Source organism: Neofelis nebulosa, chromosome 12, assembly GCF_028018385.1.
Source record: "Neofelis nebulosa isolate mNeoNeb1 chromosome 12, mNeoNeb1.pri, whole genome shotgun sequence".
In the NCBI taxonomy this organism is placed as follows: domain Eukaryota; kingdom Metazoa; phylum Chordata; class Mammalia; order Carnivora; family Felidae; genus Neofelis; species Neofelis nebulosa.
In genome coordinates, this window is record NC_080793.1 from 8,419,928 (window position 1) to 8,446,721 (window position 26,794).

The 26,794-nt window shown below is 56.7% G+C and overlaps 4 protein-coding genes across 6 annotated transcripts; 2 read left to right on the top strand and 2 right to left on the bottom strand.

Moving 5' to 3' along the window:
- Positions 1-1,038: 1,038 nt before the first annotated feature.
- Positions 1,039-4,908, top strand: TOR2A (torsin family 2 member A). Of its 2 annotated transcripts, XM_058694041.1 has the most exons (5): positions 1,052-1,388; positions 1,945-2,210; positions 2,972-3,147; positions 3,838-3,965; positions 4,139-4,908. In XM_058694041.1, exons 1-5 carry the CDS (start codon positions 1,238-1,240, stop codon positions 4,381-4,383), a joined length of 966 nt encoding a protein of 321 aa, XP_058550024.1. In that variant the 5' UTR covers positions 1,052-1,237; the 3' UTR covers positions 4,384-4,908. The 2 variants fall into 2 exon arrangements, with proteins under 2 accessions (XP_058550025.1, XP_058550024.1); XM_058694042.1 differs by lacking the exon at positions 3,838-3,965 and having other exon boundaries at positions 1,039-1,388; positions 4,139-4,274.
- On the bottom strand, positions 4,844-17,001 carry TTC16 (tetratricopeptide repeat domain 16). Its single transcript, XM_058694033.1, is given in 13 exon segments — positions 4,844-5,759; positions 6,164-6,251; positions 7,681-7,857; positions 8,020-8,166; positions 8,699-8,864; positions 11,158-11,299; positions 11,655-11,899; positions 12,541-12,755; positions 14,877-15,006; positions 15,098-15,198; positions 16,168-16,307; positions 16,462-16,567; positions 16,570-17,001. Coding segments are annotated over 13 exon segments (2,472 nt in total). The 5' UTR covers positions 16,747-17,001; the 3' UTR covers positions 4,844-5,121.
- A 937-nt stretch (positions 17,002-17,938) lies between these two features.
- PTRH1 (peptidyl-tRNA hydrolase 1 homolog) lies at positions 17,939-20,071 on the top strand. 2 transcript variants are annotated; one of them, XM_058694043.1, is made up of 5 exons: positions 17,939-18,366; positions 18,708-18,948; positions 19,216-19,315; positions 19,496-19,541; positions 19,645-20,071. In XM_058694043.1, exons 1-5 carry the CDS (start codon positions 18,271-18,273, stop codon positions 19,849-19,851), a joined length of 690 nt encoding a protein of 229 aa, XP_058550026.1. In that variant the 5' UTR covers positions 17,939-18,270; the 3' UTR covers positions 19,852-20,071. The 2 variants fall into 2 exon arrangements, with proteins under 2 accessions (XP_058550026.1, XP_058550027.1); XM_058694044.1 differs by having other exon boundaries at positions 17,942-18,366; positions 18,729-18,948.
- Positions 19,887-26,584, bottom strand: CFAP157 (cilia and flagella associated protein 157). The gene is made up of 9 exons (XM_058694039.1): positions 26,231-26,584; positions 23,796-24,067; positions 22,864-23,017; positions 22,176-22,443; positions 21,638-21,768; positions 21,284-21,434; positions 20,737-20,903; positions 20,384-20,570; positions 19,887-20,094 (listed from the first exon to the last, which is right to left on the bottom strand). Exons 1-9 carry the CDS (start codon positions 26,470-26,472, stop codon positions 20,023-20,025), a joined length of 1,644 nt encoding a protein of 547 aa, XP_058550022.1. The 5' UTR covers positions 26,473-26,584; the 3' UTR covers positions 19,887-20,022.
- Positions 26,585-26,794: the final 210 nt, after the last annotated feature.

The following is a 26,794-nucleotide window of genomic DNA, read 5'->3' on the forward strand; positions in this document are numbered from 1 at the left end:
ACCTGGGTGTCCTGACCTGGACTTCTTTGAAGTGGCCCCAGAAGGCTTTGTGTGTGTACATGTGTGTGTGTGTGCATGTGCACACGAGTAGGGTAGCTGGGGCAGGGAATCTCTAAAAAGGGCCCTGAAAGCAGTTGTTTTGATTCCATGGATAGGGGAGGTAGGCAATATGGATCAAAACGATTCCTGGCCAGGCTGGACACCTGTGGAGCCTGTTCACTGAATACAAAACTTCTGGGGTCCTTTGCCTTCTAAATCGTTTGAGCAAGAGAGGCTAACATAGTGCATTAGATCTTTGGCAGCAGCTTGACTCGGGTGGCCTTGGACAAGAGGCTTGATCCCTTGGATCCCAATTTCCTCCTCAATGAAATGCGGACAATAACAAGATCAGTTCCTCAGGATTGATGTTCAAGCACTTAGGGCACAGTAGCTGCTAGGTAGGGGATTGCCATGTTTCATACATAATAGATTGTCAATAATCATTTATAGATTACTGAGGCAAAACACTTTGCCTGTATCTCATTGAAATATCACCATCTCTTATTTTAAGTTTATTTATTTTGAGAGAGAAAGAGAGAGAGAGAAATAGAGTGAGAGAGAGAGAGAGAGAGAGAGAGAGAGAGAGAGAGAGAGAGAGAGAGAGAGAGATGGAGGGACAGAGAGAGGAGAATCCTAAGTAGGGTCCGCACTGTTAGTGAGATCATGACCTGAGCCAAAATCAAGATTCCAACGCTTAACCCACTGAGCCACCCAGGCGCCCCAAAATATCACTATTTCTCTTCCTGACAGGCACTGTTATGATCTATAAGGCACCTAACACTAATGGCACGTAGTAGGTGCTCACCAAAAGCTATATTACTGAGCGCTCTTTTATCGTGTAAAAGAAAAAAAGAGCACGGAAAGGGCTCTTTGCAAGTTTTAAGGTGCCGCACAAGTTTTTGCTACAATTGTTACATCACCCTTTGTGGCATAAACCTTTATTATTCTTTCGGGACGATTATGGTCTCCTAGTTACCGTGGCCATGGAAACGTGGCCCGCCGTCCTGGATTGGACGGTTCGCGGGCTCCCCCTAGAGGCTACCTTGCGGTTCTGCTGCCGGACGGCGGCGCGGGCCTTAATCAGAGGGGAGCCGGGAGTTGTAGTCTACGGACAGTGGCTGCCACGGAATGATGCACGCCGGGAATTGTGGTTCTAGGGAGGGGCGGTTGGCCCAGACCCGGCTCCGGCCTCACCCGTATGGCGGCTGCGACACGCGGCTGCCGGCCCTGGGGCTCGCTCCTCGGGTTGCTGGGGTTGGTCTCGGCCGCGGCCGCCGCCTGGGACCTGACTTCGCTGCATTGCCACTTCGGCACCTTCTGCGAATGTGACTTCCAGCCTGACTTCCAAGGTGAGGAGCCGCAGGAGCGGGGGGGCCGGCGGACCGGGGAGCCTTTGCACCCAAGGGTTGCGCCAGGGCCAGACCTGGAGGGTAGAACCGAGGGCCGGGACACTCGGACTTCCGGATGGCTGGGGCCGGAAGTGGGCCCGGCGTTGCGGGACTGAGAGCCTGGAGCTCCGGACTTGGGGCGTAGGTTTGAGGAAGACTTTTTGGGGTCCAGGGAGAGCCCTGCCAGGATGGAGAGAGGCATTTGACAGCAGGGCCTTGGGGGGGAAGATTGGGCTTCCACAGGGGAGAAGCCTGCCTCGGGCGTGGTCAGGAGCCTTGGGCCAACCCTGCTGACAGCTCACACCCACTTGGAGCTGAGCTGAGTCAGGTCTCAGGGTGGCTGCTGTAGCCGGAGACCCCAAGGGCCCCACTCCCTTTCTACAGAAAGGGAACGTAAAAATGTCCCGGAACGCAGGGAACCCTCAACCGGGTTTCCAGATAGGACTCCTCCCCACCCCCTTCCGTGACAAGCTTGTGTGTGTCCTCAGCTCTGATTCTGCCCTTCTTGTGGCCCTAGGTCTGGAGTGTGACCTGGCCCAGCACCTTGCCGGCCAGCACTTGGCCAAGACGCTGGTGGTGAAGGCACTGAAGGCCTTCGTGCAGGACCCAGCCCCCACCAAGCCACTGGTCCTCTCCCTGCATGGCTGGACAGGCACTGGCAAGTCCTATGTCAGCTCCCTGCTGGCGCGCTACCTTTTCCGGGGTGGTCTCCGCAGCCCTCATGTACACCACTTTTCCCCCGTCATCCACTTCCCCCACCCCAGCCACGTGGAGCGCTACAAGGTAGGCTGGTGGCATCCTGGGCCACCATTCACCTGCATGTTGGGGTGCCAGACCCTAGGGAGTGAATGAATCCTCAGTCCAGAGAGGGAGAGTCACTTGCTCCAAGCCACACAGCCAGTTGGAGCCCCAGCCCTCAGGACCCATCATGACCAGAGCTTGAGATGGTGCCATTCTACCTGGCAGGGAGTTCTTGCTTTAAATCCTGGCGGGGGAGGGGGGGGAGGGGCAGTAATGGTACCTTCCTGCCAAGGTTGTTGCCAGGGACATGGGATCATATAGTTGCAGGTATTATTTATTGAGCACTTACCTTTGCCAGACAGCCTGCGTTATCTTCTTTCTGCAAAGCATAGTCCCAATTTGAGGCTCAGAGGAAGCATTCAGTAAATAGTCGCTCTTACTACTATTATTGTTGTTGATTGCAAGGTACTTTGCAGGCTGATCTGTTTCAGCTGTCAATATTACTGGGAAGGTTCAGGGGGCATAAAGGAACCTTCCCCTTTTATGGAAAGTAGGAAGTATCGGAGAATGAGGCCTGATCGGGCTGATGTAAGGCCTGGGTTTGAGTCTCTGTGAGCCTGCTGACTTGCTCTGTGAGCTTGAATAAGTCGCTTCTCAGGGCCACAGTTTTGCCCGCAGCCCCATGAAAGGATTAGTTTTTTCTGGGAGACCCTACCCTCCTGGGAAGGGGATTCATTTTGGCCTTGGGAAGAAGTCTGGGGTTAGCGGAGCATCTCCCTCAGATTCCTGCCTCTCCCCTGCAGAAGGATCTTAAGAGCTGGGTCCAGGGGAACCTCACTGCCTGCAGCCGCTCCCTCTTCCTCTTTGACGAGATGGACAAGCTGGCCCCAGGCCTGATGGAGGTCCTGCGACCTTTCCTGGGCTCCTCTTGGGTTGTGTTCGGGACCAACTATCGCAAAGCCATGTTCATCTTCATCAGGTGGGTCCAGCTCTGCAGCAGGATGGGGACACCTGTCCAAGGTCTCAGCTATCCAGTCTTGGCCTGCGGTCCCATGACAGAATACCTTTCCTCCTCCCACCCGCAGGCCCAGTTGGGCTTTTCCAAAGCCCCTTACACTCTCACTGTGACACTGTTATTCACATTTTGACATTTTCAAAGCCCATTCCAGGCTCAGTCTTTGGGATCTTCACTGTTTGTTTGTGGAAGCCTGCTAGGTTAAGGGGCTTCCCTCTTTTGTGGCCAGGAGGACACAGACCTGGGAAAAACAGGACTGGAATTCTAGTCCCACCCCTAAGAGTCCCAGCTATGTTTCCTTGGGCAAATCACTTCACCTCTCTGAACTCCCATCTCCTTTTCTGCACAGCAGGGCCAATATCAATGCCTCACTGTCCTCCTAGAGGCCGGGGGAGGGAAAGTCAGTTAAGGGACCCAAAAGTGTTTTGTAAACTCTAAAGTGCGTGGCACATATAGGTGAATTTCCAGGGGTCACGGTTGTAGACACAGGTGCCGGAGAGGGGAAGTGGTGCCTGTGCTGTGTTTTCAGTGCGTTTTTTGGCTCCTGCTGGTACTGAGCTGGGTCCCCAGGCTCAGGTTGTGTTAGGTGGCACGTGGGAAGCAGGGGCCATCCTGCCCCTCCTGAGCCGTGGCCTGCGTCCCCCATGGTTTCAGCAACACTGGTGGTGAGCAGATCAACCAGGTGGCACTGGAGGCGTGGCGCGGCCGCCGGGACCGTGAGGAGATCCGCCTACAGGAACTGGAGCTGGTCATCTCCCAGGCTGTGCTGGACAACCCGCACCGTGAGTTCAGCTCAGGAGGCGCCCCCTGGGGTAACTTCAGCAGGTTGGGGCTTCACCCAGGGCTGGGTCTGATGCTTTGCCCACCGACCTAGTACTTCTCAGCCCACGCTTTGGCGCTCCGGGGCTGTCCCTGAGCCCAACGTAGACCCTTCCCCCATTGTCCCTTCCTGCAGATGGCTTCTGGCGCTCAGGCATCATGGAAGAGCATCTCCTAGACGTCCTGGTGCCTTTCCTCCCACTGCAGCGGCACCACGTGCGGCACTGCGTGCTCAACGAGCTGGCCCAGCTGGGCCTGGAGCCAAGGGATGAGGTCGTCCAGGCTGTGCTGGACAGCACCACCTTCTTCCCTGAGGACGAGCAGCTGTTTTCCTCCAATGGCTGCAAGACTGTGGCTTCCAGGATTGCCTTCTTCCTCTGACTCTCTAGATGGCACCCTTGCCCTCCTGGCCAGGCTGTGCAGGAGAGCCCTGGGGCCTCTTCAGTAGGGACTCTTTTCCTGAGCCTCCTGGAGAGTGAGACCCAGAGTCCAAAGTGAAGATGAGGAGGCATGTTGGCCAGGCCATGGGCCACCTGCCCTGGCCTCTTAACTGCTCTCAGGGCATCTTGGCCTTTGCTTCCTTCCCTAGGGAAACCACTGGTGACCCCAGAACTTCAGTGAGACTTGACCTTGCCCTCCAGCTTGAGCCTTCTTAAAATGTGAATTGTAACTCAGGGACTGTGGCTCATGGCTGCTCCCTCCCTCTTCAGTCTTACTCTTGGCCCCTTGGTCTGGCACCATATTCTCAATCCTCCATTCCATACCCTATGTCCCAGTATCATAAAGCCAAGCTGAGACTTCTCAGTCTCCATGAACAGATGGACACAAGCTGCCACCTGGGCCTAGTTTTTAAAGTTTTTAATTTTATAAGAGAACAAATACAATAAACTTAGTCATGGGACCAGAGGAATGTTGGCTGAGGTATCTAATTGCTCTGGAAGGAGGCTATTTTGCTGAGTGCCGGTGAGCGTGTGTGTATGGGGGGAGGGGGTTAGAATCTCTTCCATACCCAGCAAGAAGTGAGGGGCTGAATGGTCCCTTCAGAGAACAATGTAACTGCTAGGGCTGGAGTCCTGGCCAGCCTTGATTTTTCTGGCTGGGGTTTTCTGAGACTTAGGCTCAGGTCCTGGTTACTTCAGTCTTGCTGGAACCTGGGCTCGTGCTCTGGCTCAAACTCTGGGCAGCATCAGTCTTGCTGGGCTTCTGGCATTGGCCCTGAGTGGCCTCAGTGCTGCTGGGGCTCCAACTTGGATCATAGAAATCCTTGGTCTTGCTGGGACTTTGGATCAGTCCCCAGCACTGGCCCTGGGTGGCAGCCTTACTGGGTCCCCAGCTATGGCCATGGGCAACCTTGGTCTTTCTGAACCTCTGCCTTGGGCCCCTAGCGGCCTTGGTTTTGTTAGGCTTTCGTCGTGCGCATCGGGTGGCCTCTGTCTCGCCGGAACTACAGCTCTGGCCCTGGGCAGCCTCCGTCTTGCTGGGCCTCTGGCCCTGGCCCTGGGCGGCCTTCATCTTGCTGGGCCTCTGGCTCTGGCCTTGGGCGGCCGCGGTCTGGCTGGGCCTCCGGCTCTGGCCCCGGGCGGCCTCGTTTTCTCTGGGGCTGTGGCTCAATTTTAGGTCTTCCCCGTTCTCCAACAGGTCTGAGGATTGAGTCTTCAGCAGTGAGGAGATTGAGGATGTCACAGCAGTGCCCGAGGTGCTCTTGTATTCCTGGCAGGTAGTGGACATCTCTGTCTCTGAGGTGGACAGGGTCCTGACTGGGAAGGATGTGCCAAGGGTACCTGTCAGGCTGCCCTTCGCAGACAGCTCCAGGAAAAGGAGGTGTCCGTCTCACCCTTGCCTATGCCCCACAGGCCTTGCGTGGCCAAGGGGAAGGTCTGCCAGACGACACCAGCCCAGCCCTCCTCGGCAACCCAAGCCCTGCAGGTGGGCCAGGGCTGTAGGATAAGCGGGAGATGGTGAGGACCCCCCTCGTGCAGCCCTCACTGAGGGTTCACCACACCCCTTGCAAAGCGAGGATCCTTACTCCTGCTTTAGAGTCACACAGCTGTAAGAAGCAGAGCCTAGAAGCATCTACGGGCCAGAGAGTCTCTGGCCCCTGACCTTGGCCCACTCTGCCGCTTTGGTGTACTCAGGGCCGGCAGGAGCGCTGGGGACTTACAGCCGAAGATGCAGCCTGAAGAGGTCTGGCTGAGGTAGCTGTTGGACAGGGACCTCACCTTGCTGGCTGCGGCCTTCGGCTTCTCCTCCTAGGGCAGAGACAGGCAAGGCAGTCACCGGCTGTGGGAGGCCGTGGGCCAGTGGCACAGCTCTGGAAGGAAGACCAGCAGCTTAGAGCTCCTCAAGGGTCCCCAGTTGGGGCTGGGTGGGGGACACGGACAGGCTAAGACTGGCCAGGAAGGGGAGTGGGCAGAACAGAGTGGCATGGCACTCTGAGAAAGGGAGTGATTGGGCAGCTGCTTGGGCCTCAGTTTCAAAAGGCAAATGAGTTCAAGTGTGGGACAGGCTTCTGTAAACGGTGAAGTGCTGTGCCCTGGGGAACAGCTAGTGAAGAATGGAGGAATGTTTTTACACTTTACATGCCTCTCCCATTTCATCCTCCCACATATCTGGGAGGGAACTACCCTCTCATGGTCCAGAAACCCAGGCTACGGGTGCCGCAGCAGCCTGCCCGGGACACGCAGCTAAGAAAGCAGAGAGGCGGGGCTTGAATCCGGGCCTGCAGGACGCCACAGCCAGGCGTGTGGCTGCTGGACCCCTCCGACCCACTCACGCCTGCAGGCTGAGGGGAATGGAAGTGAGGACGGGCGGGCGCTAGCTCTACCTCGCCCCGAGGGAGGGAGCTCACGATGACTTCGGAGGGCACACGAATCAAAGTTCTGCATTTGCGTGTTGCAGCGTGAGCTAAAAAACTAGCGCCGGCTGTTGCCGTTTATGGCAAAGGGATGCTCGTGGTCCGTTTACTCATTCGTAACGTTTCCTCTGAACACAAGTGTACTCGCATCAGCAGTGGAGCGGACAAATCGTGGGGCTTCCACAGGATGGAATTCTCTACAGCGATGAGAATGAGCGGTCAGCTTAGATGCATCTCACCAACAAGCTTAGTGAAAGGAGTCAGACAAGCGGGCACACTGTATCTGTCCACGGGCGTGAACAGACACGTTCATTTGTGATGTCAGCAGTCAGGACAGCCTTGGGGGTACACTGGGCTAGGGGAGGGACCTGGCAGGGGGCCTGGGAATGTGGTCTTTCAAAAGATAATGGTGTCGTGGGTGTATTCAGTTTGTGAAAATTCATCAGCTCGCTCCCTTAGGATTTGTGTACTTTTCTATATTTACATTACATTCAATAAAAAAGTTTTTTGAACTGGGTTGCAGAATTAAGAAAATCCTGGCACAGCCAGCACACACAGAAGTTATGAAGGTGAGTGTGGCCAAGTGTGGCAAGGCCTCCTTGTGAGGGGCCCACATCCTCGTGTGCCCTTCCTCAGGGGTGTACCCCTTACTGGTTCCATCCCCGTCTCAGAGCAGAATGTCCCCAGCCCGAGTCACACAGCTGAGTGGCGGCAGAGCCAGACCCGGATGCCAGCCTCCAGCCAATCTGCATCCCTCAGCCCTGGCTTGGGGTACGCTCCCCCAGACCTCCAGGGCCCTAGGCCCCAGCATGTGGCACACTCACCTGTTTTTCCTCCTTCTTGGGGGCCTCAGCTTCTTCCTTTGGACCTTCTGGCTTTCCCTCCAGGGTCTGGGGGGTGGTGGCCTTGAGCTCTTCAGAGGTCTCGGCCGAAGGCTGTTCCTGCTTCCACCTGAGCTGCAGGGCCCGTGCCTTGTGGCGCTCTCGCTCCCGCTCCCTGAGCTGCCTGCCAAGCCATGGCCCCAGAGCCCTGGGTAAGCCCCCCGCCAGACTCAGCCCACCAGCCCCGGGGGCTGGAGAATGGCCTGAGGAGGCAGTGGGGTAGGAGGAGTCTTGACCCCCGGCCATTTCCCGCTCCTGGCCCTAGGTCCCCACTTGAGGAACTTGCCCCACGATGCCTTGAGGGATGCCAGCCTGCGGGCTGCTCTCCGACACCCGATCCAGCTGCAACCTGGCCAGGTGGGCCGCCTGGCTGCCGAGCACCTCCTCCACCGACATGCCCGGGAAGAGGTTGGTCATCAGTGGGAGCAGCTGCCAGGAAAGAGCCGGGTGTGGGCCAGGGCAGGGGGCGAAGGGTGTGGCGCTGCCCTGCCCTTGCAGAGCCCTTCTCAGAGCTGACGTGGGAAGCGTTTACAAATTGCGGTTTTTAGAGGGCCAGACCTTCTTGCTCCAGAACTGGGAGGAGCCTGTGAGGAGGCCTACCGGAAGAGAGCACACTGACCCCGACCTGGCCAGCCAACCGCAGGTGCTGGAGCCAGCCTGTGGGGGGTTGGCCTCTAAGTGTGTGCCCTGGGGCAAGGGAACTGACCTCTCTGAACCAACCCTACCCTCTTCACCTGCAAATTGGGGGTGATAATAATGTTACCTGTCTCATGGGGTGCTGAAGAGGGGAAACGGCAATGCGAGTTGAAGTGGCTAGAACAGTATCTGGCACACTGTAAGTGCTTGGCATTGGCCGCTGTTAGATTTTCTAGGAAACCAGACTGCTGGGAACAGGGGGCCTCTTTAAGCAACAGTGGGTATTGATTCTGGAGCCCGCCCTCCTGGCCCAGCAGGAACCCACCTTAGGTTGTTTGGGGTTGAGGAGCAGGACGGTGGCAACATCCAGGCGGGCCCCCAGAATGTTCTGCAGGAGCTGCCGGCTCCTGGCACGGTGCAGGTAGTACTGGGCCTTCCGGGGGTTGTGCTGGATGGCCACTGAGAAGTGGCTCTCTGCCTTATGGAACTGCCTGCAGGACACAGGGGGTCACAGGCTGCTGTGAGCTGGGCCCTCTGGAGGGAAATAGCAATTGCTGGGCCCCATTGGGGAGTCTGGGGAAAATCAGGCTGGTCTCTGCTCCCCCAACTCCACCATGCCCCTCTGCTCTTCTAACACTAACACTCTTAATGGCCCCAACACTTAAATGCTAGTATAAGACCCCAATGTAAGTGAATGTTTTTTTTTTAAATAAAGCTTATGTATTTTGAGAGAGAGGGAGGGGGAGAGAGTGGGGGGAGGGGAGGGGCAGAGAGAGAGAGAGAGAGAGAGAGAGAATCCCAAGCAGACTGCGTGCTATCAGCCTGTCAGCACAGATCCCAACGTGGGGCTCCATCTCGAGAACCGTAAGATCAAGATCTGAGGCCAGGGGTGCCTGGGTGGCTCAGCTGGTTGGGCATCCGACTTCAGCTCAGGTCATGATCTCGCGGGTCACGAGTTCAAGCCCCACGTTGGGTTCTGTGCTGACAGCTCAGAGCCTGGAGCCTGCTTCAGATTCTGTGTCTCCCTCTCTCTTTGCCCCTCCCCTGCTCATGCTCCGTCTCTGTCTCTCTCTGTCTCTCTCTGTCTCTCTCTCTCACTCAAAGATAAATAACATTTAAAAAAAAAAAAAAAAGACCTGAGCCAAAATCAAATCAGACACTTAACTGACTGAGCCACCCTGGCACCCCTCTAAGTGAATGTTTTTAATATCTATGAGTAAGGAAGACCTTTCTGAGAATGTCACAAACCCAAGAGCTAAAAAGGAGAAAATTAATTTGACTACGATTTAATCCCAAGTTACCGAGTAGCAAAACCACCACAAAGGAACGCTAATAAATAGGAGAAATATATTTTCCCACAGAGGCAGACGATAATTTTCCCAGCCTACAAAGAACTCTGTAACAACAACAAAAAGTTTTAAAGAGCAATTTATCATTAAAAAAAAAAATCTGGGGGCGCCTGGGTGGCGCAGTCGGTTAAGCGTCCGACTTCAGCCAGGTCACGATCTCGCGGTCCGTGAGTTCGAGCCCCGCGTCAGGCTCTGGGCTGATGGCTCGGAGCCTGGAGCCTGTTTCTGATTCTGTGTCTCCCTCTCTCTCTGCCCCTCCCCCGTTCATGCTTTGTCTCTCTCTGTCCCAAAAATAAATTAAAAACGTTGAAAAAAAAAAAAATCTGGTTGGGACCAGCCATAATGATGAACACGCACAAAAGGTGAAGCAGTGCACTAGCCATTTAAACTTGCAACATAAACGAACTCGAGAGTGTTTCTTTGCCTACTGCATTAGCAGAGTTGAAAATAGTCTTAAAAAAAAAAAAAGAAAAGAAAAGAAAAGAAACCAGTCTTAACACCTGGCACTAAGGAGACTTGGGAAGACGAAGACTCCTTTCCTGGGGGAAGTTTACAGCGGCTTACTATTTGTGGAGAACAACTGGATATTATGGTTTTCTTTCTTTGTTTTTTTTTTAAGTTTATTTCTTTTGAAAGGGAGAGGCAGCGCTAGTGGGGAGGGGCACAGAGAGGGAGAGAGAGAGAATCCCAAGTAGCCTCTGCACTATCAGCATGAAGCCAAGGAGGTGGGGCTCAATCTCACAAACCGTTGAGATCAAGCCCTGAGCTGAAATCAAGAGTTGGACACTCAACTGACTTGACCCACCCAGGTGTCCCAAGATACTGTTTTAAAATGTTAAATGTTCACACCCTTTAACACAACAATTTGGCTTCCAGCAATCTAACTGTGGCATTCCTCGTATAATGCATGAAAATGTATATCTTGGGTGCTCATTACGTTATGTATAAAAAAAACCAAAAACAAACAAAAAAATCCCAGAAAACAGCCCAAATATTCATCAGTAGAAAGGTGTCTAAAGAAATGAATTGTGGTACTTCCATAGAATGGAATACCATGCAAATAATAAAGAAGAATGATATAGTCGCATATATAATAAGATCGGAAATCAAAAGACAGTTTAACGTTATTTCATTTTGTAAAATGGTACTAATTGTTAATATATACATAGGAGGGGCGCCTGGGTGGCTCAGTCCGTTAGGGCTCTGATGGTGATCAGATGGTAATCTCACAGTTCCTGAGTTTAAGCCCCACACGGAACACTGGAGATATTTTATAAAAAGTGCAATTACCATAACAATATTCTGAAAAAAGTGACTAATTTTTCACAAAAACTTGCCTGGGAGAGCAGAGGATCTCGACCCAGGGTCCCAGCAGGCGGCCTCGAGCCATGCCCCGCCCCCCAGCGCCACGGGGCCCCGCCCACAAGTCACGCACCTGCTCCTATGCTCGCAGAAGCCCATCTTCTCCTGCAGCAGGCCCATGCGGATGTTGGCACCCTCGTCCTGTGGGCTCAGTGCCAGCGCCTGCTGGTAGTCCGCCTCCGCAAAGGTCAGGTTGCCCAGCTGAAAGAAACAATCTGGGGCCCAGGAACCCGGGGACAGGGGGCTGAGTGGGTCCTCAAGCCCAGTGCCCAGGAGCCCCAGCCCCGCTTCCCCACCCCCAGGGGATCCTGAGACTGGTGGCTACGAACTCCCGTGGGCGGTGGAGGGCACCTGCCGGTGGTGGAGGGTGCCTGCCGTGGTTTGCCTTGCCTCGGGGCACCTTTTACCAGTAGCCTGATTCTCAGCAGTATGAAGAGGCTGTAGCCCTTGTCTAAGGCAGCACTTCCCAAAGGGTGTCCCCAGGGCACTGAGGCTCTCTCCCTCCTCCCTCCTTCGGGGGCCTCAAGTGCCCAGCCCGGACTTCGAGGGGCAGGGGCAGCCCGCGCTCACCCCCCCGGTTGATGTACAGGCCTTTCTCCTGCTGCTCGTCCCTGAGGGCTTTGTTGAGCAGCAGCACCCCCTCCTGGTAGGCACCCTGCATGTAGCAGTGCACCGCGAAGTCGTTGTAGGCCAGCAGCAGCTGCCGCTGCGCCTGCTGCGCGATGTCCTCCTGGCGCTCGCTCATCATGTCCAGTGCCTTCAGGATGTCCTCCACAGCCGCGTCAAACTCCCAGAGGCGGCGGTACATGATGCCCCTGCGGGGGAGGGGCATGAGGGCCAAGGCACCCCCACCAACCGGGGTGGCCAGCCAGACTGTTGGCCACTCTGGACCATCTTGACCGGGGGTAGGTGGCGTGAGGGCCCCCCTCCTCGGCCACTAGCTTAGATGTGGGGCGGGCTCTGGGTTACCACTTGGATAACCTGCTGGTCACTGGTAGTTTCGTTTTACTCAAAAATAGCTTCCACCTTTATTTTTGGGAAGCAGGTGCACGCCAACCTCTATGCAAAAGGCCTTTTTGTACGTGGGGCGGATGTTTTACCCCACTGTTTATACGCACAAACCTAGGTTCAAGGAACTTAAACGGCCCCAAATCGTGTACTGAGTCCCGGGCGGGGGGAAGATTCAAACCCAAGCCTGTCCACTGAGCTGGGCTGAGCCGCCAGCATGGATGCTCAGCAGGCCTGGGGGGGTCAGAATTCCCAGGTTAACTGAGGCGGCTGCCTGCCCCTCCTCTAAGGGCGAGAGCAGCTACAACCTTCTCCCCAGCTTTGACCCTAATGGGTTGTAGGGAAAGATTATTAGAGGCTACATGGGGAAACTGAGGCCCGGGGAGGATCAAGGCCTCTCCTGAGTCCACACAGCACGATCCAAGATGGGCACCTCCCCACACAGTACCGGAAAAGAAAGAGGCCTGGATCCAGAGGGTTGTTCTCGATGGCACAGTTGATGCGCTGCAGAGCGTAATGAAGCTTGCCCTGCACGGCTAGGATCCCGGCATCTTGGCGAGCCTGCTGGGCTTGGTCCACCATCATCTTGAGCAGCACCTTGGCCTGTGGGTGCTTGGGGTCCAACAGCAATGCTCTGTGCAGGTCTCGATAGCAGAGGCTGGGCTGCAGGGGGCCAACGATGGCATCAGGGCCACAGGCTCAGCTGAGCTCCGACCTGTCCCGTGGTGAAAGCACACCTCCAGGCCTATAGGGGCCTTTCTCTGGGCAGGCAGGCACCGTGTCCCCCATCCTCAGTGCCCCCGCATTGCTATTCCGCCTTTTGTTTTTGGCCTCATGACGGAAGCAGGGAGCATTATGGGAAAATCCCATCCCAGGCCCCATCCCTGCTGGTCCCTCTCCAGATGTGACCTCAGGTGAGCCAGGTCAGCCTGAGTGGTTTCTGCTGTAGAATGGGGCTGCAGATGCCTCCTCCTTGGAGAACTTCTTCAAAGCTCACTCGAGGTGGGTGGAGGCTGTGTCCTCCTGACCGTGACTGTCATTTCCTCCCGATCCTCCCACGCACATGCCTTCCCCAACTCCCCTGACCTTTAAGCCCAAGACCGCTCTGGCAAGGAACAGATACAGACCTGGGCACAAACAGAAAACATCCCCAGGCAAATACCTTCCACTGGGTAAGCAAATCTGTCAGTGAGTCAACAAACAGTTTTAGCAAGCATTATGTGGCCTGTAGGGTAATTGGTTGGAGGGTGAGCACAGCAAACAGTGTGGACACCAGGTGCGAGTGGAAGTCAGGAGGAGGAAGATGGCAGAGGCAAGGGACAGGGCTTTGGAGCAGGTGGGCTTGGGTTCAAAGGCAGCGCCAATGAGAGCTGGCTGTGTGACCTTGGACAGGCCCTCTGGACCCGGCTCCTCATCTGTGAAAAGAGGACAATGGGTTGTATCTAAAGGGGGTTACCTCGAGTCTTAAAGACAAGTATGGGTCAAGTGCTTTGAAGGTGTGTACATATGACAGAGGTGGAGGTGGCAGGAGGGGCTGAACTCCCACAGTCAGCAATTACTGATAATTACAATAATCATGAGTCTCCTGCCTCGGGAGGAGACTCTCTCACTGAGTCACTGTGGGGCCCAGAAGCCCAGGCCCCAGCACGGAGAGGCTCAGGTTTCCGGCTACCCCCAGGATGCACCACCTGGTGACTGAGGTGAACCCACCCAGACCTTCCTTCGTCCCCCCGAGTTCTCTCACTCCCACGCACCAGGCCAAGCAGGAACACCAGGCATTGTTCTGGATCCTTCCCTTTCCCTCAAGCCCTCTCACGTCCGTCTCTGTTCCTGACTTCCAAAGGACTGCGGGACTTGCCCCTTTCCTGCCACCCCCATGGCCACCCTCCCTTCTACCTTCCTCTCCAGCTGGACGGCACCCAGGCTCCCGGCCTCCCGACCTGCCCCTCCAGCCCAAACTCCACCTGGCAGCCAAAAGGATCTTTTGAAAGCCCACTGCCCCAGGGAGCTCCCCTTTGAGGCTCCTGCTTCCCCAGGAAAAAGTCAGGGTCCTCTTCAGTTCACAAGACCCTGCCTGATGCCCTCTCATACCTGCAGTCCCCTCCTCTCTTGTGACCCCAAGTCTCCCTTGCCCCCAAGCTGTTCCCTATACTGTCTGGCCCCATGCCCAGTGCAGGGCTCCTAAAATGTTCACTGAGGCAAATAAGGAGAGAAAGGGGGTGCCTGGGTGGCTCAGTTGGTTAAGCATCCGACTCTTGGTTTTAGCTCAGGTCACGATCTCACATTATGTGAGTTCGAGCCCTATGTCAGGCTCTGCACCTATGCGGAGCCTGCTTGGGATTCTGCCCTTCCCCTGCTCATGCTCTCTCTCCCTCTCAAAATAAATAAATAAGCATTTAAAAAAAAAATAAGGAGACAAAGGAAGGGAGGAGGAAGGGCTGCCTTATCTAATGGATCCTTGGGTGCCCCCACACTCATGAAATCATTCTTTGTGTAATTATCTGCTTAAGGACGTCTCCCCTGGGCTGTGAGTTCCATAAGGGCAGGGATGGCATAGGTTTCTCACCCTGGGGTTTCTGAGGGCCGACACAGGCCTGGCACAGAGCCAGAGCTGAGTGACAACAGGACAACTATGCTGAGTGGTCAGTGACGGCTGGGGACTCTGCCCGGAGAGGACAGTGTCGCCACCACATGGACAGCTTAGCGGCCTCCTGTAATCGCAGGGTATGCTGGGGGCACCCGGGCAGGGGGAGGGCCACCCTCGCCCTGCCCTCCCTGCTCTACCTTCTGGAAGAAGTTGTAGAGCCTGGCCCGGAGGATGTAGATGTCGGCATTGGTCGTGCCAAGCTGCACCTCCTTGGTGACGAGCGAGAGGCAGTCCTGGTGCCGTTTGAGGGCCAGGAGACAGGCCATGCTGAGGGTAGGGGGCAGAGGCACTCTGTCCGCCGGGCGAGAGGGGCAGGAAGGGGCTGCCAGGGGAACAAGGACGCATGCCGGGCACTCACCATCGGTAACGGAAGCTGGCTTTCTCGGGCTGGAGTGCAGAGGCTTGCGAGAAGATTTTCAGGGCATCCAGGAAGGCACACTGTTCGAGCAGGCACTGGCCCTGGGGACACAGAGGGGAGTCACTCCTGCTTGAAACCCAGCAGCACCTATCAGTTGCAGGGGGCACCACTGGGGCAGGAGGGAAGAGAGACAAGAGACAGGGACACGGCCCTTCAGATCTAGGAGAAAGTTCAGGGGACAGAGACACAGAGATGGACAGACAGTGACAGAGATGGAAAGAGATACAGAGCTAGGGAGACACAGCAAGAGAATTATACAGTTGACAAAAACACAATACAGGGGCACCTGGGTGGCTCAGCGTCAGTTGGTTAAGGGTCCGACTTTGGCTCTGGTCATGATCTCATGGTTTGTGAGTTCAAGGCCTGCATCAGGCTCTGCCCTGACCATGCAGAGCCTGCCTGGGATTCTCTGTCTCCCCCGCTCTCTCTGCCCCTTCCTTGTTCATGCTCTCTCTCTCTCTCTCTCAAAAATAAATAAACATTACAAAAGAGAGGGACAGCAATACAGAAACAGGAACAGACAGAAACAGCAAGTCTTGGACTTTGTTGGTATTTTGTGACTTAATACTTTTGTCTTGAACTGTGAATGGGGAATGCTCTTACCTTTTTAGTGCCTGGGCCTCTCTAGACGCTAGGTTTGTGTGGCCCAGTACAGTAGCCACCAGCTCGTGTGGCTGTACAAATTTAAATTAATGAATTAAGTAAAACCAAAAAATTAGTTCCCCGGTCACACTGTATCTCAAAGGCTCATCAGTCCCACGTCATCATTGTAATCAGACCACTGTAATCGTCGCAGAAAGCTCTCATTGGGCGATGTTGTGAAACACTTTATCCAGCTCTGGAGGTGGGAGAGGCCATGAGAGGGGAAGCAGGTACAGATGGGACAAGAAGGTCCCTAGAGAGGTGGAGCTGGTCCCTGGAGCAACGAAAACCCCCACGGCTGAAGGGAGAGCCAACAGGCTTGGGTGTGAGGCGGGCGCCCTGGGTGGGCCTGCGGCAGCCCCAGGCACCTGCAGGTAAAGGACGAAGGTAAGCCGCTCCAGGTATTTGGCGTTCTCCGGCTGGAAGGAGTAGGCCCTTCGCAGGTTCAGGGCGGCCGAGGAGAAGTCACAGAGCTGGATGTAGGCCTCGGCGCGTAAAGCATAGAAGTCTACCTGAGGGAGAGAGGACCCAGGCTGTGTCCCCTCCCCACCGGCCGCTGAGGCCTGATGCTCAGTTACCAGAAGGGACCGAGAGAAGGGGCCTGGCAGGTTCAACGGTGAGGGCAAAGTGCGTGTCAGCAACTGCCCGTGCCCACCGCTCACCAGCTGGGAGTTCAGGTGGAGGGCGTGGGAAAAGTACAGCACGGCCATCTCCCAGTCCTCTCTCTCCAAGCACTGCTGGCCTTGGTGATAGCTGTGGGGGGGGGGGGGGGTGGCAGGAAGCAGAGGGGCTGGCCCTGACTTTGGCCAGCCCAGGGCATACAGCTGCAGCTGCAGGTGGGTTGGGAGGAGGGAGGCTTGGGTGGAGAGACAGGGTTGGGCAGGTAGACAGACACCCAGGGAGAGGAGGCTGGCATTCTTGGAGCTCATCCAGGCGACCTTCTTCATCTGCTGATGTGGGAGAGCCCTGTTACACAGTTGAGTTCACTGAAGCCCAGAGAGGGAGAGTAACCAACCCAAAGCTGTAGGGCATGTCACCGGCCGTGCAGAGTAGGAACCTGGGACCCTGGGACAAGGTAGTCACTCACTACTCCCTGACTTTGAGGGGCACTGTTAATCCCGTGGCCTTTGGCTTTACATCATCGATGTTCTGGAACACCTGGCTGGTCCCAAAGATGCGCCGTAGGGTCCCTTTGGGACTGGATTCACCCATGGCTTTGAGATGTGCTGTGAGGGAGCTGGGTCAAGTTCCAGAGCATCCTGGAACCAAGGGACAGCAAGTCGGGGGGAGGCCTCAGACATGACCTCTGCTCCACTGACACACTCTCCTCAGGTGTTTTACAGGATGGACGAGGGCTGGAAATGAGGCTGGTAGGAGGCCTCCAGAACAATTTGGGTCCTGGTGGTGCTCCTAGCCCCCTTCCCCTTAGGGATGTTCCAATTTCTCTCCAGTCCTGCTTCTCTCCCTCTCCTATGGTCAAAGTCAAGGGCCAGGGTTCTCGTACACACACTGCCCTCTGCTCTCCTCCTGGTTCCCCTCAGTTCCAGATCCATCTCCTGACACCCAACACTCTAATGTGTCCAGCTGAGGCCCCGCCCCAAGCTGCAGGCCCAGGAGGTCCTGCAGCCCCTCTGGTTATCCTGTGGGACTCTCATGCCCAGCAGGCCAAATTGAGCACTTCCTGCCCCAGGCTTTCCCACCTCGGGGAGTCCACCTCCGGTCCTGTCTGCCTCACTTCCTTAAGATCTCTTAGATCCCTTCTCTTCTCTCATCCTCTCGTCTGGGTCGATGCCATCTCTGTCCGGTCACCAGCTCCGACCGCCTCTCCGAACTCCCCACCGGACACAGGTCCCAAGCCCTCAGTTCTCTATGCAGCGGCTTGCACAACTGATCCTGCCTCTCCTCTCCTGTGCTTAAAACCCTTCCTGAGAACTCAGCCTTGGTCTCTTCCCTCCCGACCCTCTCACGCACCTCTCTGGAGTTTGTTTTGAATTCCCTTCCGGGAGGACCTCCCGAGGCCCACCCCTGACGTTGCTAGGCACCATCTCCAGGACGCCCACAGGCTCCGCCCCTCTGGCCACGCCTCCGGGGTCCCTGGGTTGTTAGAGTCCGGAAGAGGTTAGCAAACTTATGGGCGGAGGAGGCTGAGGTACGTCAGGGGGAGGACTTGTCAGGTTTCCGCAGCCAGGCAGGGCCACAGCAGGGGCCCAGAACAAGCCTCCCTCCTCCCAATCCGGAGGTCATGCAAGGGTTCCGCAAGTCCACAAGAAACCCCACAGGAACACTGTGACGCGGCGCCGCGGAATGAGTGGAGGCTCGGGCTCAGCCGCCGCCCCGCTACTTCCGCTCCTTAGGAGCACGGCGGCCCGTGGCCCGCCCGGGGATTGGACGCCGGGGACGGATGGCCACTGCGATTGGTCGAGGCCTGACTGACGTCAGGGCGCGGGGCCTACACCGTGAAAGGGGGCGACATGCGGCCAGACGGCTGCCGGCGAGCTACGCTGTGGTTGAGTCGCGCCATGAGCGTGCTCACTTTGGAACCCCGGCCCGCGGGGAAGCGGTGGCTGGTGAGTGGCGTCGGGGGCGGGGGCGCGGCGGCGTAGGGGCTCCTGGGCCCTAGCTAGCTCCTGTTCTGCCATTGTCTCCAGACACCACCCCCCAAATTCCTTGTCTCGGTTATCTTATCTAGAAAATGGAGCCAGTATTCTGACGGGCTGTAAGCTTCCAGGAACTCTGCTCCTGCTCCAGGCGCTCTGCCCACTCAGCTCCCGGGGCACTCAGCCTTCTGGCGTCTCCGGGGTTTCTGGCCCCCCTTCCTCACTCTACCCTGCCTTCCGTTTCCCTTTCTCCGGTTTGGGTCCCAGGGGGCGCTGTAAGCCAGAGGGCGGCGAGAGATGTCGCACCTCAGTTTCCCCGGTGCCGCCCGCAGGTGGCCGGTCTGGGGAACCCTGGACTGCCCGGCACGCGGCACAGCGTGGGCTTGGCGGTGCTGGGGCACCTGGCGCGGCGTCTGGGTGTGGCGGACACCTGGGCGCGCGACCGGCGCTGCGCGGCCGACCTCGCCGTGGCCTCGCTCGAGGATGCCCAGCTGGTCCTGCTTCGGCCCCGGCGGCTCATGAACGCCAGCGGGCGCAGCGTGGCCCGGGCCGGTGAGTCAAGGGCACCAGAGATGGGCCGGCCGGGAGGGCGTAGGGGCCAGAGAAGGGGTTCTGGGGCGGCGGTAGATCTCTTCACCTCCAGGTGCCTGTTGAGCTGCAATTGCTGCCTCTGGCCTCGGGTACTTAAGGGAATCTCAGTTTCTTTATATGTGAAATGGGGTCAATCAATTGCGGCCCCTCCTCACGAGAGCCGTGAGTCGGGACAACGCCCTCTGGGCAGATGGGCAGTAACCAGGGCCACCATTTCCCTGTGCCAAGCGGAGCTGTTTGGGCTGACTGCTGAGGAGGTCTACCTGGTGCATGATGAGCTGGACAAGCCCCTGGGGAAAGTGGCTCTGAAGCTGGGGGGAAGCGCCAGGTGAGGCCCTGAGCAGGTCAAGGTGGGCTAGGGAGGACAGCCTCCCAGTTGGAGTGGGGGTAGGAGTGCCGATCCCAGTCTCGGCAGGGAAGAGGGGTGCTCTGACCCCAGCCTGGGCTGGGAGGGGTGAAGGGTGCTGACCCAGGGAAGCACTAATTGTCCCTCCCGTATCCCTTGAAGGGGCCACAACGGAGTCCGTTCCTGCATTAGCTGTCTCAACTCCCATGTGAGTCTGCCCCTTTGCCCTGCCCTGGGTCTGGTGGGCCAACATGGGGGCCTCCCGCACCGGGCATCAAAACTCCCTGGGTCCCCCTCTGGCTCCCCCACAGGCAATGCCGAGGCTGCGGATAGGCATCGGGCGCCCCGCCCACCCTGATACAGTGCAGGCCCATGTGCTGGGCTCTTTCTCCGCCGCTGAGCAGGAACTGCTGCCTCTGTTGCTGGAGCGAGCCACCGACATGCTCCTGGACCACATCCGGGAACGAAGCCAGCGGCCCTCGTTAGGCCCTGACCTCAGTGAATTCCTGCCTCCCTAACCACCATGCCCACACATCAGCCAGGTTCACAGAGGTGCCGTGCCAACCTGTGGTATCCACTTTTTATAGACCTCTTCTCTGGGCTGCCCCAGGCCACCTATAGATTAAAGAGAGGGGACTATGGCCACAATGGTCCACTTCTGGGATGGGGACTGGTCTTCTCTCTGTGTTTTACTTGGAAAGTAGAGAAACTTCAGGAAGACTAAACTTTTTGAACCTTCTCGGAGAACCAGAGGTGTGAATCTGTAAAATTAAAGATGCGGTGTGGAAGCCGAGGCCTCCTCAGGGGATTCCCACGCTTCCCCTGCCAGCGGAGGAGGGGCCGACAGGGTCTAGCAAGCCCCCTTCCCAGGTGATGCATGGGCGTGCCTTAGCCCACGGTGAGGCCTTGCCACCCTTTTCTTTGGCCCATTTTACAGATGGGGAGATGGAGGCTTAGAGGGCTGCATGCGGCTGCAGTGTGGCAGAGCTGTATGATCTGTACCCAGGGCTGGCTGCCATCTTGCCGTGCCTGGGGCCCTGGCACGCTTACCTCAGGGCTGCTGTGTACCCGGAAGGTTCCCACACGGGTGGTGTGCGAGAGCAGCCTGAGGTCCTCGGGGTTAGGTGGGATGTGGGCCCGTCGAGGCACCAGGCCCAGGTCCCCTGGCTGGTAGGGTGTGATGCTGGATGGCGGCTGACGCAGAGACCCCATCTGGGGTGGCTGGGTGCCAGGCTGGCTGTGGAGAGAGGACTGGCATCACCACCTGCGTTTCCTAGTTGAGGACGCTGAGGTTCAGAGAGGCTTTGGGAAGCCAGGGTTCTGGCCCAGGGTCAGCTGAGAACAGCCCTTGGACAAACAAATGCCACAGCTGCTTCTGAGGGCATACAGGGTCACTCACTCACCTGCCCTTGGGTGGGCTGTGGGCCTGGCTCTCCTGATTGAGATGCACAGCCAGCCGGGGGCTGAGGACCACGGCTGAGCTGAGCACGGCCAGCACTTGGTGCAGCATCTCCTTGAGCTGCAGCTGGAACACGACATCAGAGTCGCTGTCCTCCTCATCAGGTTGCATCTGCCGGTCGAGGGTGGGGATGGGCCCGCGGAGATCAGGCTCATAGCGACCCCGACACCCACCTCTGGGAAACACCCCAGAGCCCCTTTTCTCCAAGTTTACCCTGGCTGTGGTGGGATACCCATTCTCCAAATGAGAAGCCTGAGGCACAAGGCCTTCCAGGGCCTCAGAGAGGGACTCCAGCAAGTTGGAGACCTTCAAGGGATCTCTGAAGTACAGAAATCAGGAAAGGACTTGCCAGGAGTCTCTCGGGGGGAAAGGCAGCGGGGTGGGTGTTGGGGGGGCTCTGACCCTGGCCCAGCCTTCTCCGGGTGTCCTGGTTATTGCCAGTGTCTGACGTTGGCTCACTCCCCCCGCCCCTTTCACCCACTTTCTGTCACCTGTAGAACGTCCTGTAGGATGAAGGTGGCCTGGGCCAGGGCTGTCTCCAGATTTGCCCGAAGCTTCTGCTCTTCAGTCAGCTCCCGCTGTAGCTGTTGTGCCTCAGCCTGCTGCCTCTCCAGCTGCAGGTTCAGCTGGTCTCTCTGACTCCTGGGCCCAGGACCAGGACGAGTCAGCCCCCTCCCTGCACTCCCTGCACTCCCTGCACTCGGCGGTTTCTCTCTAGCCCCCAGGAACCCTCATCCAGCCCCAGGCCTCCATGCCCCTTGGGAAAGGGGAAGTCACCGGCGGGCCCAGTCAGGTGGCCCAAAGGGGATGGCCTCAAGCCCCGCCCCCCTCGCTCCGCAGCGCACCTCAGCGTCTGTGTGTCCTGCTGCAGCTGCCCGAGGCCCTGCTCCAGTTGGCTCAGCTGGAGGCGCAGCTGCTCGGCCTCCACTGTGCCCCGCTGCTGCTCGCGGCACTTCTCGGTCAGCATGAGGATGATCTGCGGGTGCGGGGGCAGGTGGCCATACCCTGGCCCCTCTGTGGGCCCTCAGCCTGCCCCCCTCCCCCAGCTCCAGACTCCCCCAGAGCTCACCCCCTTGTACAGAGAGGCCAGCCAAGGCACTGGGGGCCCAGCACCATCTCTGGGCAGAGCCCCCAGTGGCCCGGGGCAGGTCCCGCTTCAACAAGTTATGGGGGCTTTCGACCAAATAAATAAAAACCAGAGGTGCGCCCAGCACCCAGGACACCCCACAAAGGACCCTGTCCCGTTGCTGCTGCCTCCCTCATGAGTTGGCTCCAGCCCGGGACCCAACCCTGCCAGGCTGTGTTTGCCCTGAAGCAGCACCCCTAGGGTTCCCGCCTGCTTTATGCACCAAATGCCCTGTGACAAGGTCCTGGCAGGCACACCTTACGGTGGCCTCTGCTATGCCTGGCCATGACCTTCTGGGCGTTCTCCAATAGATCCAGCTGTTTGCACAGCTCGTCTTGGGTGCCCTTTAGCTGTTCGTTCTCCTGGAGCAGCTGTGCGCCTTGCCGGGATATCTTGGACAGCTGCAGGGTGACCGTGTTGTTCTCCACGATGGCCCGCTTTGTTGTGTCCCACATCTGGCTAGTGGCCACCTTTCGGTACTCAGTGGCCACCAGGTTCACGCGCTGGATGATCTCCTTCCTCAGTCTAGTCATGGGTGGGAACGAGGGGGTATCAGGTGGAGTGGGCACAGGCATTGCCCTCCCGTGTGGGGTTCCCCAGAGCGCTTAGGGCCGCCTCTATGCTCTATCTCCCAAAAGGGGCAGGGCTCCAGGTAGAGCCCCTGTAGACCCTTTGGCATTTTGATCCATATCAATGTATTATTACCTATTAAACAAATGTAACTTAAGTCATGAAAAGTGGCAAGAGGAAGTCCAAGGATTCTCCAGTCCCATGTGAGGGCTAGAGCTGGGAGCTTATCTATTTTTTCCACCCCTCCTAACATCACCAGCCAGGATTCTGAGGAGCAGTAGGATGGGGAGTCCCTGAGCTAGTGCAGTCCCCCCAGTTCGAAGCTGAGGCTCAGAGGCCTGAGCTTGGCGTGGCCTCAGCACCCAACCTGCCCACCTGTCCTTGTCCAGCACAGACTTCTTCTCGAGGTTGTACACGTAGTCCTTGTAGTCACTCTCCTGCTTCCGTAGCTGGTCTTCCAGTGTCGTGAACTTCTCTGTGAGCTCCTCTTTCTGCAGCCGGAACTCTTCCAAAGCCGCCAGCTTCCCCCCTGCCCCACCGCAGGGCACGGGCCCGGTGAGGGGCCGCCTTGGGAGGGCAGCGATGGCCTTGCGCGATGCCCCTCCCTCCCCACTTCCTCCAAGTCCTCCTGCCCTCCCTGTGCTTCTCAATCCAGTAAGGCCAGACCCCTGTCCCTACGAGATGCTATGCTCCGTCCTGCCCTTATTCATTGTCTTCATCTGAAACGCCGCCTCTTCCCCACCACTAATCTTACGAAGCCTCATTCATGTTTCGCCTCTTTGGAAACGCCTCCCTTGACCTCTATTTTCTGGAAAGTGACAGTGACAACAGCCATTGAACTTGAACAACTTCTCTGGGCCAGGCACTACTGCTGTCCTTAAGCCTCAAAAAAACCCAAAAGCCAAAAACCAAAAAAAAAAAAAAAAAACGCCAGCTGGGTGACCTTGGGCAAGACACTTCAACTCCTTGAAGTGCTTCCTCACCTACAGACGGGGGGGGGGGGGGGGGGGGGGATAGGGGGGAGGGGTGGGGGGGAGGGGGGTGGTGGTGATAGTATTTCCTGCCTCGGACGATGGCTGGGACAATTATGGAAGGTAATGTGTGGGAAGCAGCACATAGCTGCTGTTACTCAAGGTAGACGTATTATCCCCATTTCCCAGCTGAGAAACCTGAAGGTCTAGGAGAAGTGCTTGCCTAAGGCCACAGAGTTAATGGTAGAGCTGGGATTAGAGCCCGAAGAGCAAGAGCGTTGGGTTCCCTGCCCCCGTGGTGTGTGCCCCAGACTCGCCTGCCAGTCCCCTCCTCACCAAGGATGATGTTCTCCGTGGTGAGCTGGTCCTTGGTCTCCTGGAACTCATGGCGCACCTGGGCTAGCTGTGCCTCAAAGGCGTCCTTTTCTACCTCCTTGGCCAGCTGCAGGCTTTGCAGCTGCTCGTTGAGTTCAGTGATCTCATCTACCTTCTGGTTGAGTGTGCGCTTGAGGAAGGCCACGATCTCCTTCTTGTTGTTGGCCAGCTGCTCAAACTCCTGGCGGAACAGCTTCTCCTGCACGGCTTGTTCATCCCACTTCCGCTGGTACCTGAGGGGGGTGCAGGGCAGAGGTCTAGAGAGTGAGCAAGCCAGGCCTCCGCGCAGCTGGGCCTGCTCCCCTGGGTCTTCCCATAGTGGGGCATTCGAGGTTCCTCACGTGGGAATCCAGCCTCATCTCCCACTGTGCCCCCTGATCTGCACTTAGGACCGTAGCCAATGCCTGTGCTCAATGCTCTACATCCATTACATCACCAGAATGGAAGCTCCACCAGGCCAGAGCCTTTGTTACACTCACAGCTGTGTCCCCAACACCTAGGACAGTGCATGCTACATAGTAGGTACCTGGTGTGTATTCATTGAATCTGTGAGGAAGTGGGTACTGTGATAATTATGCCCATTTTGCAGATGAGGAAATGTAGGCTCAGAGGGTTGAAGAAACTCCTAGTCAGTAAGTGGTGAAATCGGAATTTGAACCCGAATCAGTCTGATCCCAAAGTCAGGGTTCTTAACCACAATGTTTACTGTTGCAGTCTGCCAGCTCTGCACCCTCCCTAACGCGTCCATGCTTTGCGATCCGAAACCTTTGCACCTGCTGTCTTCCTTACCCTCGTCTGCCCTGTGAACCCTGGTGGGCCTCCTCAGTGGAGCCTTCTTGAACCTCAGCCCCATTTGTGACCCTCTTTTTGGTGCCCTCCTGTTAAGTGGGCCTTTGTTTAGTCAAGACCTGAGGTCATATGTGTCTTATCCGCTTGGCAGACCTCGGACTTCTGTATTCTTGGGGTCTGACAAAGGGGCTCGGCAAGCAGTAAGCACTTGACAACTGTCTTCCAAATGCATTTTTCCCAAATACATTCCATCTGGTGTCTCAGCTTGAGGGGAACGTGAATTTTCAGAGAGTATTATATAAATGATTTACTGGTTTCCAGTGGAATAATTGGTAGAAGTTGTTTTGGAAAGCTGCTTTACTTCATTATTTATTCAACATCTTTGTTTTAATATTTATTTTTGGGAAAGCACAAGTGGGGGAGGGGCAGAGAGAGGGGGACAGAGGATCTGAAGTGGGCTCTGCACTGACGGGCTGCCAGCAGCAAGCCGGATTGGGGTTCAAAGTCACGAACTGTGGGATCGTGACCTGAGCTGAAGTCGGACGCTCAACTGATAGCCACCCAGGTGCCCCTATTCAACCAACATCTTCTGAAGGGCTGCTGCTTACAGGGCATTGGAGAGTGCAGAGCCGAATGACTTGCTTTGTGGAGGAGGGAGCAGTTTGGCACAGGGAGGTCAGGAGGGCCAGGGCTCCCATCCTGGCACCTCCTCTTCCTGGGAGTGACTTCCCTCTCTGAGCCTCAGTCCCTCCGCCTGTACAATGGGGATGGTCAGGACCTCTCTCCTGGGACTGTTTCAAGGACACAGTGAAGCGCCAGCACAGGACCCACCTGTGGGACTCAACGTTGAAGGACACGTGAAGGACTCAACGTTGGCCGTGAGTATCTGCAACATCATCTGGGGAAGAACTGCCTGACGGTCACGAAAGGGGTTATTTATTTATTTATTTATTTATTAGAAAGGGGTTTGTCTTTTAAGGGTCACCCTGAGACTGGGCTAGTGCATCGTAACTAGGAAGAAAGTAGTTTCACAATAAGAAAAATAAGCAAGTGAGCATGTCTCAGAAGAGGTACAGACCCTTCCCACACACAGTTCCATCTATGTCATGCAGCCCTGGGGAGACAACCCTCCTTTACATTTGGGGAAACTGAGGCCCAGCGTGAAAAAACACCTGGGCTCAGCAGGTGGGTATGTCAGTGGTGTACACAGTGCAGGGAATCGTAGCGCAGGCGTCATGGGAGTGGGAGAGGTGGTGGGAGGAAGGACATGTATTCTACCCACCTGCCAGGGGGCTGCCATTTTCAATTCATCCCACCGATTGAAGCCTGTCCTTTTATAAAGCACGTGATCCCATGGTGCAGGAGTGAGGCAGGCACGAGCGGTGCTTGCCTGGGGCAGGGTTGCCAGTTTAGCATTAGGACCCCAGGACTCGGAGCTGAGATGGGTGAGGTCAAATTGTGAAGCCTCTCAGTGTTACTTAGGAGGAAACTGAGGCTGGAGTCTAGAGGCCAGAACACAGGCCTCGGACCCCTGCAGCGAGCCTGCACAGCGGTCAGCTCTGAGCAGGGCTTCTGACCCAACAGGACCACCCTGACTGCCTACCCACCGGGCCAGCCTGTCCTCCAGGTCTCGGATCTGGATGTGGTAGAATTCTCGCATCTCCTCGCCTAAAGGCGTTTCCGCAGGCTTGCTGGCCATGCTGGCATCCTTCTTGCCACCTTTCTTCTTCTTGACCTCGGGCTCTTTGGTCCCCTTAGTTGCCTTCTTTTTGGAAGCCATGGCTGGTGGCAACCACTGCCCCAGGGCCCCTTTAAGAAGCCAGGTGGTTGCTAAGGAAGTTGGTCCCATACATAGCAACAAACTCAGGGAGTGAGGCAGATCTTAAAGGCACCCTGCCCTCTTCTGGCAAGGTTGGGCACTAGCAACCAGCCTCCCTCTCTGAGGCCAAGCACCGACAGAGGCTGTAGGCTGGGTTGTCCCAGATCATGGCATCTCAAAAATCAGGATGCCAGGCTCTTGGGGCACTTTTTTGGACTCTGGGGAGACCTCTCCTTCCTCCGGGTGGAAATGTTACAGTGGGTGAGCCCTAGAAACCACTGCCTTGCCTCACTGTGCCAATCAGAGAGGGGGACTTCCCCAGAGTCCCCCCAGAACGAGAAGAAGACAGTCA